This window comes from Meriones unguiculatus (genome assembly GCF_030254825.1).
Source record: "Meriones unguiculatus strain TT.TT164.6M chromosome 13 unlocalized genomic scaffold, Bangor_MerUng_6.1 Chr13_unordered_Contig_2907, whole genome shotgun sequence".
Taxonomy (NCBI): Eukaryota; Metazoa; Chordata; class Mammalia; order Rodentia; family Muridae; genus Meriones; species Meriones unguiculatus.
In genome coordinates this window covers 1,294,018-1,312,500 of record NW_026843582.1, presented here as the reverse complement: position 1 = coordinate 1,312,500, position 18,483 = coordinate 1,294,018, and the positions used below count along the sequence as shown (strand labels likewise).

General features: G+C 65.3%; 1 protein-coding gene across 1 annotated transcript in view; it reads right to left on the bottom strand.

Moving 5' to 3' along the window:
* Insr (insulin receptor) overlaps positions 1 to 18,483 on the bottom strand; it is a 70,640-nt gene that overhangs the window by 12,349 nt on the left and 39,808 nt on the right. The window contains 9 exon segments of the mRNA XM_060375915.1: positions 2,157 to 2,224; positions 2,367 to 2,469; positions 4,543 to 4,702; positions 8,751 to 8,890; positions 10,447 to 10,606; positions 10,609 to 10,742; positions 13,394 to 13,535; positions 13,538 to 13,632; positions 16,762 to 16,929. Coding sequence (XP_060231898.1) covers positions 2,157 to 2,224; positions 2,367 to 2,469; positions 4,543 to 4,702; positions 8,751 to 8,890; positions 10,447 to 10,606; positions 10,609 to 10,742; positions 13,394 to 13,535; positions 13,538 to 13,632; positions 16,762 to 16,929 — 1,170 coding nt within the window.

The following is an 18,483-nucleotide window of genomic DNA, read 5'->3' as shown; positions in this document are numbered from 1 at the left end:
ACACATGTTCACACCCGGTCACACCAATCACGCCAGGTCCCGCGTGGTCACACCACGCCTCGCCTCCTCACAAGGTTACGCGTGATCATACCAGGTCACGCGTGATCACACGTGGTCATGCCTGATCACGCGTGTTCTCACCACGCCTCGCCTGTTCACAAGGTCACGCGTGATCATACCAGGTCACGCGTGATTATACCAGGTCACGAGTGATCACACGTGGTCACGCCTGATCACACATGTTCACACCAGGTCACACCAATCACGCCAGGTCCCGCGTGGTCACACCACGCCTCGCCTGTTCACAAGGTCACACGTGATCATACCAGGTCACAAATGATCATACCAAGTCACGCGTGATCACACGTGGTCATGCCTGATCACGCATGTTCACACCACGCCTCGCCTGATCACAAGGTCACGCGTGATCATACCAGGTCACGCGTGATCACACGTGGTCACGCCTGATCATACATGTTCATACAAGTTCACACCAATCACGCCAGGTCCCGCGTGATCACACCGTCCACGCGCGTGTCCGCCTCCCCCGCCACCACGCGTCACGCTCTCGCGCGGCAGCTCCCACTCGTCGGGCAGGAACACTGCGGGGGGAGATCACGCGTGGTCACACCAGGTCACACCAATCACGCCAAGTCACGCGTGATCACACCAGGTCCCAACAGGTCACGCGTGCTCATACATGTTCACACTCATTCACACTGCGGGGGCGTGGTCACGCGTGACACGCGTGGTCATGCCTGATCACACATGTTCGCACTCACTCACACACCCGCTCTCGCGCGGCAGCTCCCGCTCGTCGGGCACGTACACGGACGGCGGGAACACTGCGGGGCGGGAGGTCACGCGTGGTCATGCCTGATCACGCCTGAACACCTATGCTCACACCAGGTCACAGCAATCACGCCAGGTCACGCATGATCATGCCAGATCGCAGCGATCACGCCAGGTCACGCGTGATCACACATGTTCATGCCAGGTCACACCAATCACGCCAGGTCACGCGTGGACACGGCAGATCACACTGATTCACACATGTGATCACGCCCGATCACACCCGATCACATCCCCCCACACCCGGCACCTCCCACCCATTGGGAAGTGGGAGGGGAGGAGGAGGAGGGGGAGGAGGAGGGGGAGGAGGAGAAGGAGGAGGAGGGGGAGGAGGAGAAGGAGGAGGAGGAGGGGGAGAAGGAGGAGGAGGAGGGGGAGGAGGGAGGAGAAAGAGGAGGAGGGAGGAGGGGGAGGAGGAGAAGGAGGAGGAGGAGGAGGGGGAGGAGGAGAAGGAGGAGAAGGAGGAGAAGGAGGAGGAGGAGGAGAAGGAGGAGGAGGAGGAGGAGGAGGAGGAGAAGGAGGAGGAGGAGGAGGAGAAGGAGGAGGGGGAGGAGGAGAAGGAGGAGGAGGAGGAGAAGGAGGAGGAGATGGAGGAGGAGGAGAAGGAGGAGGAGGAGGAGAAGGAGGAGGAGGAGGAGGAGGAGGAGGAGAAGGAGGAGGAGGAGAAGGAGGAGGAGGAGAAGGAGGAGGAGGAGGAGAAGGAGGAGGAGGAGAAGGAGGAGGAGGAGAAGGAGGAGGAGGAGGAGAAGGAGGAGGAGGAGAAGGAGGAGGAGGAGGAGGAGGAGGAGGAGGAGGAGGAGAAGGAGGAGGAGGAGGAGGAGGAGATGGAGGAGGAGGAGGAGAAGGAGGAGGAGGAGGAGGAGGAGGAGGAGGAGAAGGAGGAGGAGGAGGAGGAGGAGGAGAAGGAGGAGGAGATGGAGGAGGAGGAGGAGAAGGAGGAGGAGGAGGAGGAGGAGGAGGAGGAGGAGAAGGAGGAGGAGGAGAAGGAGGAGGAGGAGGAGGAGGAGGAGGAGGAGGAGGAGGAGGAGAAGGAGGAGGAGGAGGAGGAGGAGGAGGAGGAGAAGGAGGAGGAGATGGAGGAGGAGGAGGAGAAGGAGGAGGAGAAGGAGGAGGAGGAGGAGGGAGGAGGAGGAGGAGGGCGGGGAGGAGGGGGAGGAGGGGGAGGGCGGGGAGGAGGGGGAGGAGGGCGTGGAGGAGGGGGAGTAGGGGGAGGAGGGCTGGGAGGAGGGCGGGGAGGAGGGGGAGGAGGGCGGGGAGGAGGGCGGGGAGGAGGGGGAGGAGGGGGAGGACCGCCCCGCGCTCACCGTCACTGGCGCTCAGGTACTCGGGGTTGGAGGACGCGTACAGGGGTCCCATGGGCCCGTCCGGCTGCCTGTTCCGGGAACCCCGTGTTGACCAGCGCCCGAGTTCGAGGCCGGCCCGGGCCGCGCCGCGGGTTCGGATCCAGCCCCGCCCGCCGCCCCCGCCCCCGGAGACGGCGCCGCAGGGTCACGCGTGTCCTCCCCCCCGCTCACCTCTTCCTCACGAACACGTAGGCGCCCGCGCCGGCCGCGCCGAGCAGCAGGAGGACGAGCAGCGGCGCCAGCACCAGCCTGGCCAGGTCGGAGGAGACGTCGGCTGCGGGGGCACGCGTGGGGTCAGCCGGGGTCACGCGTGGGGTCACACACACGGGCTCAGCCGGGGTCACGCGTGGGGTCACACACACGGGGTCACACACACGGGGTCACACGTGGGGTCAGCCGGGGTCACACACACACACACGGGGTCAGCCCAAGGTCACGCGTGGGGTCAGCCGGGGTCACGTGTGGGGTCAGCCGGGGTCACGCGTGGGGTCAGCCGGGGTCCCACACACATGGGGTCACGTGTGCGCTTAGCCAGGGTCACGCGTGGGGTCACCTGGGGTCACCCAGGGTCACACACACGGCGTCAGCCCAAGGTCACATGCGGGGTCAGCCGCGGTCACGCGTGGGGTCACACACGGGCTCAGCCGGGGTCACGCGTGGGGTCAGCTGGGGTCACACACACGGGGTCATGCGTGCGGTCAGCCGGGGTCACGTGTGGGGTCAGCTGGGGTCACACACACACACACACACGGGGTCAGCCCAAGGTCACGCGTGGGGTCAGCCGGGGTCACGCGTGGGGTCACACACAGGGTGTCACGCGTGCGCTCAGCCGGGGTCACACACACAGGGACACGCGCTCAGCCGGGGTCACGCCAGGGTCACACACACGGGGTCACACACACACGGGGTCGGGGTCACGCTGGGGTCACGCGTGCGCTCAGCTCGAGGTCACGCCAAGGTCACATACACGAGGACACGCGTGGGGTCAGGCCGGGTCATGCATGTGCTTAGTGCGAGGTCACGCCGGGATCACACACACGGGGTCACGCGTGGGTCTGCCGGGGTCATGGCAGGGACACACATGTGCTCAGCCCGGGGTCACGCGTGTGCTCATCCGGGAACACGCGTGCGCTCAGTCTCGGGTCATGCCAGGTCACGCGTATGCTCAGCCCGGGGTCACGCTGGGGTCACGCGTGCGCTCTGCCCGGGGTCGCACAGGGGTTCAGGGTCACGGGGTCACACACATGGGATCACACGTGTGCTCAGCTGGAGTCACGCCAGGATAACGCATGTCCCCAGCCCGGGGTCACACACGGGGTCACACCGGCAGGGTCAAACTCACGCTCACACGCTCGCGCTCACACACGCTCACACTCACACACGCTCACACTCACACACGCACACACGCTCACACACACACACTCACACACACACACACGCTCACACTCACACACACGCTCACACTCACACACACGCTCACACACGCTCGCACTCACACACGCTCACACACACACACGCTCACTCACACACACACGCTCACACACACACACGCTCACACTCACACACACTCATACACACACACGCTCACTCACACACACACGCTCACACTCACACACACGCTCACACTCACACACGCTCATACACACACACGCTCACTCACACACACACGCTCACACTCACACACACACGCTCACACTCACACACACACGCTCACACTCACACACACACGCTCACACACACACACGCTCACACACACACACGCTCACACACACACACGCTCACACACACGCTCACACTCACACACACGCTCACACTCACACACACGCTCACACACACACGCTCACACACACACACTCACGCTCACACACACACACACACACGCACACACACACACGCTCACGCTCACACACACGCTCACACTCATGCTCACACACACACACACTCACACTCACACACGCTCACACACACGCTCACACACACACACGCTCACACTCACACACACGCTCACACACACACACACACACACTCACGCTCACACACACACAGACACACGCTCACACACACACACGCTCACGCTCACACACACGCTCACACTCACACACACACACGCTCACACACGCTCACACACACACGCTCACACACACGCTCACGCTCACACACACATGCTCACGCTCACACTCGCTCCCTCGTGCCCAGCCCCGGACGCCCCGCCCCCGCCCCGCCCCCGCCCCGGACGCCCCGCCCCCGCCCCGGACGCCCCGCCCCCGCCCCGGACGCCCCGCCCCCGCCCAGGACGCCCCGCCCCCGCCCCGGACGCCCCGCCCCCGGAGGCCCCGCCCCCACTCACGGTAGTCGGCCACGTAGAAGTACGTGGGCTCCGTCCACGAGCCGTTGCCCGCCAGCGAGGTGGCGCGCACGCGCAGACTGTAGTTCCCGGGCGCCAGGCCGCGCAGCCGGCAGCCGCGCTCCAGCGCGTAGTGCTTCCGGGACACGCACAGGTGCAGCTCCTGGGGGGGGCGCGGGGTCACGCGGGGTCACGCACACGCGTCCTCACGCGTGTCCTCACACGCGTCCTCGCGTCCTCGCACGCGTCCTCGCGCGCGTCCTCGCGCGGGTCACATGGGGGTCACGTGAGGTCATACTGGGTCACACATGTCCTCACACACGCGTCATCGCGTCCTCACACGCGCGTCCTCGCGTCCTCGCGCGGGTCACATGGGGGTCACGTGAGGTCATACTGGGTCACACGTATCCTCACGCGCGTCCTCGCGTCCTCACGCGGGTCACATGGGGGTCACGTGAGGTCATACTGGGTCACACGTATCCTCACGCGCGTCCTCACGTCCTCACGCGCGTCCTCGCGTCCTCACGCGGGTCACATGGGGGTCACGTGAGGTCATACTGGGTCACACATGTCCTCACACACGCGTCATCGCGTCCTCACACGCGCGTCCTCGCGTCCTCACGCGCGTCCTCGCGCGGGTCACATGGGGGTCACGTGAGGTCATACTGGGTCACACATGTCCTCACACACGCGTCCTCGCGTCCTCACGCGCGTCCTCGCGTTCTCACGCGGGTCACGTGAGGTCATACTGGGTCACACGTATCCTCACGCGCGTCCTCACGTCCTCACGCGCGTCCTCACATCCTCACGCGGGTCTTCGCGTCCTCACACGCATCCTCGCGTCCTCACGCGCGTCCTCGCGCCCTCACGCGGGTCACATGGGGGTCACGTGAGGTCATACTGGGTCACACATATCCTCACACGCGTCCTCGCGTCCTCACACACGCGTCCTCGCGTCCTCGCACGCGTCCTCGCGCGCGTCCTCACGCGGGTCACATCGGGGTCACGTAAGGTCATGTGTCCTCACACGCGTCCTCGCGTCCTCACACGCGTCCTCGCGCGCGTCCTCACGCGGGTCACATGGGGGTCACGTGAGGTCATACTGGGTCACACGTGTCCTCACACACGCGTCATCGCGTCCTCACATGCGCGTCCTCGCGTCCTCACGCGGGTCACATGGGGGTCACGTGAGGTCATACTGGGTCACACATGTCCTCACACACGCGTCATCGCGTCCTCACACGCGCGTCCTCGCGTCCTCACACGCGCGTCCTCGCATCCTCGCGCGGGTCACATGGGGGTCACGTGAGGTCATACTGGGTCACACGTGTCCTCACACACGCGTCCTCGCGTCCTCACGCGCGTCCTCGCGTCCTCACGCGCGTCCTCGCGTCCTCACGCGGGTCACATGGGGGTCACGTGAGGTCATACTGGGTCACACATGTCCTCACACACGCGTCATCGCGTCCTCACACACGCGTCATCGTGTCCTCACACGCGCGTCCTCGCGTCCTCGCGCGGGTCACATGGGGGTCACGTGAGGTCATACTGGGTCACACATGTCCTCACACGCGTCATCGCGTCCTCACACGCGCGTCCTCGCGTCCTCACGCGCGTCCTCGCGTCCTCACGCGGGTCACATGGGGGTCACGTGAGGTCATACTGGGTCACACGTATCCTCACGCGCGTCCTCACGTCCTCACGCGCGTCCTCGCGTCCTCACGCGGGTCACATGGGGGTCACGTGAGGTCATACTGGGTCACACGTATCCTCACGCGCGTCCTCACGTCCTCACGCGCGTCCTCACATCCTCACGCGGGTCTTCGCGTCCTCACACGCATCCTCGCGTCCTCACGCGGGTCACATGGGGGTCACGTGAGGTCATACTGGGTCACACGTATCCTCACGCGCGTCCTCACGTCCTCACGCGCGTCCTCGCGTCCTCACGCGGGTCTTCGCGTCCTCACACGCATCCTCGCGTCCTCACGCGCGTCCTCGCATCCTCACGCGGGTCACAGGGTCACACGTGCCCTCACACACGCGTCATCGCGTCCTCACGCGTGGTCACAGGGTTACACGTGTCCTCACACACGCGTCATCGCGTCCTCACGCGAGGTCACACGGGGTCACACACACACGCATCATCACGTCCTCACACGCGTCATCGCGTCCTCACGCGTGGTCACACGTGTCCTCATACACGCGTCATCGCGTCCTCACGTGAGGTCATACTGGGTCACACGTGTCCTCACACACGCGTCATCGCGTCCTCACGCGGGTCACAGGGTCACACGTGTCCTCACACACACGTCGAGTCCTCACGCGGGTCACACGTGTCCTCACACACGCGTCCTCGCGTCCTCACACGCGTCATCGCGTCCTCACACATGTGTCATCGCGTCCTCACGCGTGGTCACATGGGGGTCACGTGAGGTCATACTGGGTCACACGTGTCCTCACACACGCGTCATCGCGTCCTCACGCGGGTCACAGGGTCACACGTGTCCTCACACACGCGTCCTCGCGTCCTCACGCGGGTCACAGGGTCACACGTGTCCTCACACACACATCGAGTCCTCACGCGGGTCACACGTGTCCTCACACACGCGTCCTCGCGTCCTTACACGCGTGTCATCGCGTCCTCACGCGTGGTCACATGGGGGGTCACGTGAGGTCATACTGGGTCACACGTGTCCTCACACACGCGTCATCGCGTCCTCACGCGGGTCACAGGGTCACACGTGTCCTCACACACGCGTCGAGTCCTCACGCGGGGTCACACGGGGTCACACACACGCATCATCGTGTTCTCACACGCGTCATCGCGTTCTCACGCGGGTCACAGGGTCACACGTGTCCTCACACACGCGTCGAGTCCTCACGCGGGGTCACACGGGGTCACACACACGCATCATCGTGTCCTCACACGCGTCATCGCGTTCTCACGCGGGTCACAGGGTCACACGTGTTTTCACACACGCGTCATCGCGTCCTCACGCGAGGTCACACGGGGTCACACACACACGCATCATCACGTCCTCACGCGGGGTCACAGGGTCACACGTGTCCTCACACACGCGTCATCGCGTCTTCACGTCATCACACAAACATCACACGTCACCACAGGGTCACACGCCCCCTTGCACACTCCCCCTCCCACACCCACCCTCGCACACTCATCCTTGCACACCCGCTCGCACACTCACCCTCATCCTTGCACGCTCACCTCGTCGCCCAGCCGCCGCTAGCCGACCCCGTAGAGCACGATCAGCCCCGCACGCTCCCCCTCGCACACCCACCCTCGCACACTCACCCTTGCACACTCGCTTGCACGCTCACCTCGTCGCCCAGCCGCCGGTAGCTGACCCCGTCCCCTTGCACACTCGCTTGCACACTCACCCTTGCACACCCGCTTGCACACTCCCCCTTGCACACCCGCTTGCACGCTCACCCCCGTCCTTGCACGCTCACCTCGTCGCCCAGCCGCCGGGAGCTGACCCCGTCCCCTTGCACACTCGCTTGCACACTCACCCTCGCACACTCGCTTGCACACTCATCCTTGCACACTCACCCTTGCACACTCACCCTTGCACGCTCACCCCCGTCCTTGCACGCTCACCTCGTCGCCCAGCCGCCGGGAGCTGACCCCGTCCCCTTGCACACTCGCTTGCACACTCACCCTCGCACACTCGCTTGCACACTCATCCTTGCACACTCATCCTTGCACACTCACCCTTGCACGCTCACCCTTGCACGCTCACCCCCGTCCTTGCACGCTCACCTCGTCGCCCAGCCGCCGGGAGCTGACCCCGTCCCCTTGCACACTCGCTTGCACACTCACCCTCGCACACTCGCTTGCACACTCATCCTTGCACACTCACCCTTGCACGCTCACCCCCGTCCTTGCACGCTCACCTCGTCGCCCAGCCGCCGGGAGCTGACCCCGTCCCCTTGCACACTTGCTTGCACACTCACCCTCGCACACTCGCTTGCACACTCATCCTTGCACACTCACCCTTGCACACTCACCCTTGCACGCTCACCCCCGTCCTTGCACGCTCACCTCGTCGCCCAGCCGCCGGGAGCTGACCCCGTCCCCTTGCACACTCGCTTGCACACTCACCCTCGCACACTCGCTTGCACACTCATCCTTGCACACTCATCCTTGCACACTCACCCTTGCACGCTCACCCCCGTCCTTGCACGCTCACCTCGTCGCCCAGCCGCCGGTAGCTGACCTCGTAGAGCACGATCAGCCCGTTGGGCTCGGGCGGCTCCCGCCAGGTCACGTGGACGACGCGGTTGTCCGCGACCTCGTGCGTCACGGGGCCCGCGATGTCGTCGGCCTTTGCTGGGGGCGGGGCGGGGCGGGAGGGGGCGGGGCGTCAGCCGGGACACGCCCACGGCGGCCATTTTCCCCCCAGGGCCTGGCTCCGCCCTCTGCTGGCGGCCATTTTCCCCTCAGGGCCTGGCCACGCCCCCACTAGCCGCCATTTTCCCCCTCAGAGCCTGGCCACGCCCCCCACTAGCCACCATTTTCCCCTTCAGAGCCTGGCCACGCCCCACACTAGCCGCCATTTTGCCCTCAGAGCCTGGCCACGCCCCCACTAGCCGCCATTTTGCCCTCAGGGCCTGGCCACGCCCCCACTAGCCGCCATTTTCCCCCAGGGCCTGGCCACGCCCCCACTAGCCGCCATTTTCCCCCAGGGCCTGGCCACGCCCCCACTAGCCGCCATTTTCCCCCTAGGGCCTGGCTCCGCCCCCAGCTAGCCGCCATTTTCCTCAAGGCCTGGTTTCACCTCCTGCAATTAGCCACGCCCCCACTAGCCGCCATCTTCTCCTCAGGGCCTGGCCACGCCCCCACTAGCCGCCATTTTCCCCTCAAGGCCTGCCGCCATTTTCCCCTCCTCAGGGCTGTGATTCGCCCTTTCTCCCTCCCTTAGCCACGCCCCCGCCCGCCGCCATTTTCCCCCAGTCCCTCAGCCCTATGATTGGTTCCCTCTCCCTTAGCCACGCCCCCGCCCGCCGCCATTTTCCCCCAGTCCCTCAGCGCTGTGATTCGCACTTTCTCCCTCCCTTAGCCACGCCCCCTGGCCGCCATTTTCCCCTCAGCGCTGATTGGCCCCTTCTCCCTTAGCCACGCCCCTGCCGGCGGCCATTTTCCGCCAGTCCCTCAGCGCTGATTGGCCCCCTCTCCCTCCCTTAGCCACGCCCCCACCGGCCGCCATTTTCCCTCAGTCTATCAGCGCTGTGATTGGCCCCTTCTCCCTCCCTTAGCCACGCCCCCGCCGGCGGCCATTTTCCCCCAGTCCCTCAGCGCTGATTGGTCCCCTCTCCCTCCCTCAGCCACGCCCCCACCCGCCGCCATTTTCCCTGTCTATCAGCGCTGTGATTGGTCCCTTCTCCCTTAGCCACGCCCCCTGCCGGCGGCCATTTTCCGCCAGTCCCTCAGCGCTGATTGGCCCCCTCTCCCTCCCTTAGCCACGCCCCCACCCGCCGCCACTTTCCCTCAGTCTATCAGCGCTGTGATTGGCCCCTTCTCCCTCCCTTAGCCACGCCCCCGCCGGCGGCCATTTTCCCCCAGTCCCTCAGCGCTGATTGGTCCCCTCTCCCTCCCTCAGCCACGCCCCCACCCGCCGCCATTTTCCCTGTCTATCAGCGCTGTGATTGGTCCCTTCTCCCTTAGCCACGCCCCCAGCCGACGGCCATTTTCCCCCAGTCCCTCAGCGCTGATTGGCCCCCCTCTCCCTCCCTTAGCCACGCCCCCAGCAGCCCGCCGCCATTTTCCCCTCGGGGCCCGCCGCCATTTTCCCCCCTCAGCGCCGGGACCGCGCTGTGATTCTCCCTTTCTCTCCCTCCCTCGGCCCCGCCCCCGCCCCAGCCCCGCCCACCGCCGGCCCCGCCCACCTCCGGGCATGGTGCGCGCGCTGACGTAGGCGGCCACGCTGCAGCGCGCCGGCGCCGCCCGGTTGCAGGCCTGGAGCTCGATCCTGTAGCCCGTGAAGTGCCGCAGCCCCGAGATCACCAGCGACTCCGCGCCCCACACCACGGCGTCGGGGCGGGGCCCGGGGGGCGGGGAGGGGCGGGGCCCGCGGGGGAGGAGGGCGAGGGGGCGGGGCCCCACCCCGGGCGGGGCGTGGTCGCGTTCCCCCACGGCCCCGCCCCCGCCCCGCGGCGCCTGCGCGCGGACGACGGCGGCGACGTCGGTGGAGGAGGACGCGACGCGGGAGGCCTGCGGGGGACGTCAGAGGGGAGAGAATGACGTAAGGGGGACGGGTGACGCTAGAGGGGGAGGGGAGGGACGTCAGGGGGAAAGCAACGATGTAAGAGGGACGGGGAGTGACGTCGGAAGGAAAGGAGTGATGTCAAAGGGACGGGGAATGACGTCAGAGGGGAGGGGAGTGACGTCAGAGGGAAAAGAACGATGTAAGAGGGACGGGAAGTGACGTCAGAGGGAAGAGAACGATGTAAGAGGGACGGGGAGTGACGTCAGAGGGAAGAGAACGATGTAAGAGGGACGGGGAGTGACGTCAGAGGGAAAGCAACGATGTAAGAGGGACGGGGAGTGACGTCGGAAGGAAAGGAGTGATGTCAAAGGGACAGGGAGTGACGTCAGAGGGGGAGAGGAGTGACGTCAGAGGGAAAGCAACGATGTAAGAGGGACGGGGAGTGACGTCAGGGGGAAAAGAGTGATGCAAGAGGGAGGGAGAGTGACGTCAGAGGGAGGGGAGCGACGTCAGGGGGAGGGACTGACGTAAGAGGGACGGGCGGCGTTAGAGGGGGAGGGGAGGGACGTCAGAGGGGAAAGAGCGACGTAAGAGGAACAGAAGGACGTCAGAGGAAGAGGGGAGGGACGTCAGAGGGAAGAGAACGATGTAAGAGGGACGGGGAGCGACGTCGGAGGGAAAGGAGTGATGTAAGAGGAATGGGGGACGTCAGGGGGAGGGGAGTGACGTCAGAGGGAAAGCAACGATGTAAGAGGGACGGGGAGTGACGTCAGAGGGAAAGCAACAATGTAAGAGGGACGGGGAGTGACGTCAGAGGGAAAGGAGTGATGTCAAAGGGGCAGGGAGTGACGTCAGTGGGAAAAGAACGATGTAAGAGGAACAGGGAGTGACGCCAGAGGGAAGAGAACGATGTAAGAGGGACAGGGAGTGATGTCAGAGGGAAAAGAGTGATGCAAGAGGGAGGGACAGTGACGTCAGAGAGAAAACGATGTAAGAGGGACGGGGAGTGACGTCAGAGGGGGAAAAGAATGATGTAAGAGGGACGGGGAGGGACGTCAGAGGGAGGGGAGCGACGTCAGAGAGAAAACAACGATGTAAGAGGGACGGGGAGTGACGTCAGAAAACAACGATGTAAGAGGAACGGGGGGATGTCAGAGGGGGAAAAGAATGATGTAAGAGGGACGGGGAGGGACGTCAGAGGGGAGGGGAGTGACGTGAGAGGGAAAGCAACGATGTAAGAGGGACGGGGAGGGACGTCAGAGGGAAAGGAGTGATGTCAAGGGGACAGAGAGTGACGTCAGGGGGAAAAGAGTGATGTAAGAGGGACGGGGGGACGTCAGAGAAAAAACAACGATGTAAGAGTTACGGGGAGGGACGTCAGAGGGGGAGAGGGACATCAGGGGGAAAAACTGTGATGTAAAAGGGAGGGGAGTGACGTCAGAGGGAAAGGAGTGATGTCAAGGGGACAGGGAGTGACGTCAGGGGGAAAAGAGTGATGCAAGAGGGAGGGACAGTGATGTCAGAGGGAGGGGACCGACGTAGGAGGGGAGGGAGTGACGTTAAAGCGACGGGGAGTGACGTCAGAGGGTGCGGAGTGACGTCAGGGGGAGGGGAGCGACGTCAGAGGGGAGGGAGGGACGTTAGAGCGACGGGGAGGGACGTCAGGGGACGCGGGAGGCCTGTGGGGGACGTCAGAGGGGGAGGAGAGTGACGTCAGAGAGAAAACAACGATGTAAGAGGGACGGGGAGGGACGTCAGGGGGAGGGGAGGGACGTCAGGGTGAAGAGAGTGATGTAAGAGGGAGAGTGACGTCAGAGGGAAAGGAGTGATGTCACAGAGAGGGGAGTGACGTCAGGGAGGAAACCTGTGATGTAAGAGGGAGGGGAGTGACGTCAGGGGAACGAAAAGTGGCGTCAGGGGGAGAGGAGTGACATCACAGGAAGATGAATGACGTTAGAGCGACAGGGAGTGACGTCACGGGGAAGGGAGTGACGTCAGGGTGACGGGGAGCGACGTCGGGGGAGGGTGTGACATCAGAACAAGGGGAGGGACGTCAGGGGGAAAACTGTGACGTCAGGAGGAGGGGAGTGACGTCAGGGACACAGGGAGTGACGTCAGGGGAGAAACTGTGACATCGGGAAGGAAGGAGAGTGACGTCAGGGGGAGATGAATGATGTAAGAGGGACGGGGAGTGACGTCAGGGGAGAAACTGTGACGTCAGAGGGAGGGGAGAGGCCTGTGAGGGACGTCAGAGGGGGAGAGCGACGCCAGAGGGAAAAGAGTGACGTCAGAGCGACGGGGAGCGACGTCAGAGCGAGGGGCGGTGACGACCCGTGGGGAAACGGGGACGTCACGGGCAGAAGGATGACGTCACGGGGAGGCGAGTTTCGTCGGGGGGAGGGGAGTGATGCCAGAGGAAGAAGAATGACGCCAGAGGGAGAAGAATGACGTCAGAGGGAGAAGAATGACGCCAGAGGTGAAAGAGAGAGAGAGAGGACAGAGAGAGCGAGGGAGCGAGCGAGCGGGGTGGGGGAGAGGCCGCTCGCTCTCCCACCGCCCCGCCCCCCCGCCCCGCCCCCCCACCCCGCCCCCCCACCCCGCCCCCCGCCCCGCCCCGCCCCCCCCCGCCCCGCGCCGGCCGGAAGCGGACCTGGGCACGAAGACGGCGTCGTGCAGGAAGTCCTCGAAGCTCTTCCGGAAGTCGGCCTCCTGGCGCTCGCGCAGCACCTGCGCGTCCGTCTTGGGACACGCGCAGCAGCCGCCGGCGGCCCGGGCTCGCGCTCGCTCTGGTTGCGGCCGCGCGCGGCCTCGGCCTCGGCCCCGGGCTCGGCGGGCGGCGACCAGGTCCGCGACGGCAGCTTCAGGCCTGCGGGGGGCGGGGCGGGGGCGGGGCGGGGGCGGAGTCAAAGCCCGCCCCTTGCGCGAGTCGCGCCCGCGCGGGCAATGCAAGCCGCGCCCCCGCGTGCAATGCAAGCCGCGCCCGCGCGTGCAAGGCAAGCCGCGCCCGCGCGTGCAAGTCTCACATGCGCGTGTGCAAAATCACACTTAAGGGTGCTCAAAGACACACTTGCACAAGTCACACCCGCGCGTGCAATGCAAGTCGCACCCGCGCGTGCAATGCAAGTCGCGCCGGCGCGTGCAATGCAAGACACACCCGCGCGTGCAATGCAAGACACACCCGCGCGTGCAATGCAAGACACACCCGCGCGTGCAATGCAAATCACACCCGCGCGTGCAATGCAAGTCGCACCCGCGCGTGCAAGTCTCACATGCACGTGTGCAAAATCACACTTAAGGGCGCTCAAAGATACACTTACACAAGTCACAACCGCGCGTGCAATGCAAGTCGCACCCGCGCGTGCAAGTCTCACATGCGCGTGTGCAAAATCACACTTAAGGGTGCTCAAAGACACACTTGCACAAGTCACACCCGCGCGTGCAATGCAAGTCGCACCCGCGCGTGCAAGTCTCACATGCGCGTGTGCAAAATCACACTTAAGGGTGTTCAAAGATACATTTACACAAGTCACAACCGCGCGTGCAAGTCACACCCGCGCGTGCAGAGAACACACGCACATGTGCAAAACCACACTTGAGGGTGTTCAAAGATACACGCGTGCAAAGTCACACCAAAGTGTGTGCAAGGTCAGACACGCGCGTGCAAAATCACACTCAAGGGTGTTCCAAGAGGCACTTACACACGCGCAAAATCCCATGCACGTGTGCCAAATCACACGCGCGCGTGCAAAACCACGCTTTAGGGTGTTCAAAGACACACCTGCACACGCGCAAAACCACAAACACGCGTGTGCAAAACCCCACTTGAGCGTGTGCACCACCACATGCATGTGCAAAACCCAACATGCATCGAAAAACATGTGCACGTGCAAAATCATAGACGTGTGCAAAAAGACACGCGCGTGTGCAAGATCCCACTGAAGCCTGTGCAAAAGCACCCTAAAGCACGGGCAAAATCACACACGCACATACAAAAACACACGTGTGCCAACAGCGCGCCGAAGCAAAACACGCGCGCGTGCAAAACAGGTGTGGAAAAGTGACACGTGCGCAGGGCCAAAACCACACGCGCGTGCAAAAGCAACACGCGTGCCTGGAACACGTGGCCACCGGCGTGCAACACTGCACACGGATGTGCAAAATCAGACATTCCCGGGAGCGGACAAGCACCCACGCGGACGCATCGACATGCGTGTACGCGGAGAGGGCACGCGCGCGTGCAAGAGAGGCACGCGCGCGTGCAAGAACACAGTCGCGTGGCGTGCCAAAGCGCCGCGCACGCGAGCGAGAACACGCACATGCCAAGAACATGCCCGGGGGTTCCACAAGGAGGTGCGCGTGCAAGAAGCACCCACGGGTGTGTGAAGAACGACACACACGCGTGCAAAAGACACGTGTGCGCGTGCAAAAGCAAAGAAGTCACGGGCGTGGAAAAGCACGTGTCGAAAAATGCACGCGCGCGTGGCCAACACACACGTTCGTGCACAAACCGACACGAGCGTGCCGAGAGGCACACGCAGGCGTGCAAAGGCACACGCGTGGGCGAAGAAAACCCACACGCGCGTGCAAAGGACATACACGAGCGTGAAAAACCTGGAGGCGCGCGTGGAAAACCCCTTTTCAAGGCTACACAGACCCGCGTGGAGCAGACGCGTGTGGAAAAATCACGCGCGGGCGGAAGCCCATACACTCGTGCGAAAACCCCATTTAAAGAGAAGTCACGCGCGGGAAACTACACGCACGTGTGCAAAACCCACCCCCACACACGTGCAAAACCCACCCACAAACACGTGCAAAAGCTACAAAACATGCGGAAAAACCACGCGCGCGTGCAAAGAACACGCGCGAGCGTGCAAACATCAAGGAGGGTGTAAAAACGCACGCGCGACAGCGTGCAAAGCTACACGCACGTGTGCGCAAAGCGCACAGGGGGTCGAGGGCTCCGGACACACGCGACCCAGTCACGCGCGCGTGCAAACCACCCACGGAAGTGTGCACGCCCCACACGCGCCAGGGCAATGCGCCAACACGCAAAAGCCACGAAGACGTGCTAAAAGCTCACACGCGCGTGCAAAAAACACGCGCGTAAAGAAGACGCGCGTGCAAAAAACACGCGCAAAGGAAGACACGCACACGAGTGTGCAAAAACCACAGACAACACTCAAGAGCCACGTGGGTACCTGCAAGAAGGTCACACGCGCGTGCAAACGGCTGCCACGGGCGTGCAGCCACGCAGTTGTGCAAAAGCCCCACAGATGCCCATGCAACTCACGCGCGCGTGCGAAATTTCCACACGCGCGTGCAAACCCGCAGGGCACACGCACACGCCCCTGAGCCGCCCACGGATGCGAGTGCCAAGCTCCCACGCGGACCGCACCTGCGAGGGCCAAACGGGCCCAACGGGCCCCGCGCGTGCAAGATTGGCCCCCGCGCGTGCAAGATTGGCACACGCGCGTGCAAGATTGCCACCCGCGCGTGCAAGATTGCCACCCGCGCGTGCAAGATTGCCCCCCGCGCGTGCCAACTCCCGCGCCCTCAGAGCGCGCGCCCACGGATCCCCTCGCCACGCGCACGCGCCGCTCGCCCCCGCGCGGGCCCCACCCGCCCCCTTTGCACATGCGCGTGCAAGACGTCCCCCAGGCCCGTGCCGCGCTGGCACACGCGCAGGCCCCACCGCCCCGGCGCGGGGCCCCCGCCCCCACGCGCGTCCCGAAGGCCCCCCGGACCCCGCCCGAAACTGGCCCAATTTGCACACGCGCCTGCCGGCTTGGCACGCGCGCGTGCAAGCGCCCCCGAGCCCCCCGCGTGGACCCCCGCGCCCACCTCCCCCCGCCGCCCGCGCCCACCCGGGCCGATTTGCACGCGCGCGGGCGAGGCCTTGCACGCGCGCGTGCCAAATGTTGCACACGCGCGTGCAAGATCTTGCACGCGCGTGTGCAAGAATTGCACACGCGCGTGCAAGGCCTTGCACACTCACCCTTGCGGCAGTAGTCGAGCTCGAAGAGCTCCGCGTCCTCGTCCTGGCGCTCCCAGCGCACGCGGTAGTGCGTGACGTTGCCGTTGGGCTCGGCCGGCGGCCGCCAGCGCAGCAGGATCTGCGAGGACGAGTTCGAGACCGACAGCGGGTCCCGCGGCACCGACGGGTCTGCGGGGGGCGGGGGCGCGCGCGTGAGCTCCCGCTTGCACACTCACTCCCAGGGTTGCACACCCGCCCGCCTCCCGGGGGCTGGCACGCTTGCACACTCACACCCAGGGTTGCACACTCACCCGCCTCCCGGGGGCTGGCACGCTTGCACACTCACTCCCAGGGTTGCACACCCGCCCGCCTCCCGGGGGCTGGCACGCTTGCACACTCACACCCAGGGTTGCACACCCGACGGGTCTGCGGGGGCGGGGGCGCGTGTGTGAGCTCCCGCTTGCACACTCACACCCAGGGTTGCACACCCGACGGGTCTGCGGGGGGTGGGGGCGCACGCGCGCGCGCGTGAGCTCCCGCTTGCACACTCACTCCCAGGGTTGCACACCCGCCCGCCTCCCGGGGGCTGGCACGCTTGCACACTCACACCCAGGGTTGCACACCCGACGGGTCTGCGGGGGCGGGGGCGCGCGCGTGAGCTCCCGCTTGCACACTCACTCCCAGGGTTGCACACCCGCCCGCCTCCCGGGGGCTGGCACGCTTGCACACTCACACCCAGGTTTGCACACCCGACGGGTCTGCGGGGGCGGGGCCGCGCGCGCGAGCTCCCGCTTGCACACTCACTCCCAGGGTTGCACACCCGCCCGCCTCCCGGGGGCTGGCACGCTTGCACACTCACACCCAGGGTTGCACACCCGACGGGTCTGCGGGGGCGGGGCGCGCGCGCGCGCGCGCGTGAGCTCCCGCTTGCACACTCACTCCCAGGGTTGCACACCCACCCGCTTGCACGCTCGCCCCTTCCGTTTGCACGCCCACCCTTTCCCACTTGCACACTCGCCCGTTTGCACGCCCACCCGCTTGCACACTCACTCCCAGGGTTGCACACCCACCCGCCTCCCGGGGGCTGGCACGCTTGCACACTCACACCCAGGTTTGCACACCCGACGGGTCTGCGGGGGGCGGGGCGCGCGCGCGCGTGAGCTCCCGCTTGCACACTCACTCCCAGGGTTGCACACCCACCCGCCTCCCGGGGGCTGGCACGCTTGCACACTCACACCCAGGTTTGCACACCCGACGGGTCTGCGGGGGGCGGGGGCGCGCGCGTGAGCTCCCGCTTGCACACTCACTCCCAGGGTTGCACACCCGCCCGCCTCCCGGGGGCTGGCACGCTTGCACACTCACACCCAGGTTTGCACACCCGACGGGTCTGCGGGGGGCGGGGGCGCGCGCGCGCGTGAGCTCCCGCTTGCACACTCACTCCCAGGGTTGCACACCCACCCGCCTCCCGGGGGCTGGCACGCTTGCACACTCACACCCAGGTTTGCACACCCGACGGGTCTGCGGGGGCGGGGGCGCGCGCGTGAGCTCCCGCTTGCACACTCACTCCCAGGGTTGCACACCCACCCGCCTCCCGGGGGCTGGCACGCTTGCACACTCACTCCCAGGGTTGCACACCCACCCGCTTGCACGCTCGCCCCTTCCGTTTGCACGCCCACCCTTTCCCACTTGCACACTCGCCCGTTTGCACGCCCACCCGCTGTTTGCTTGCACGCTCGCCTGTTT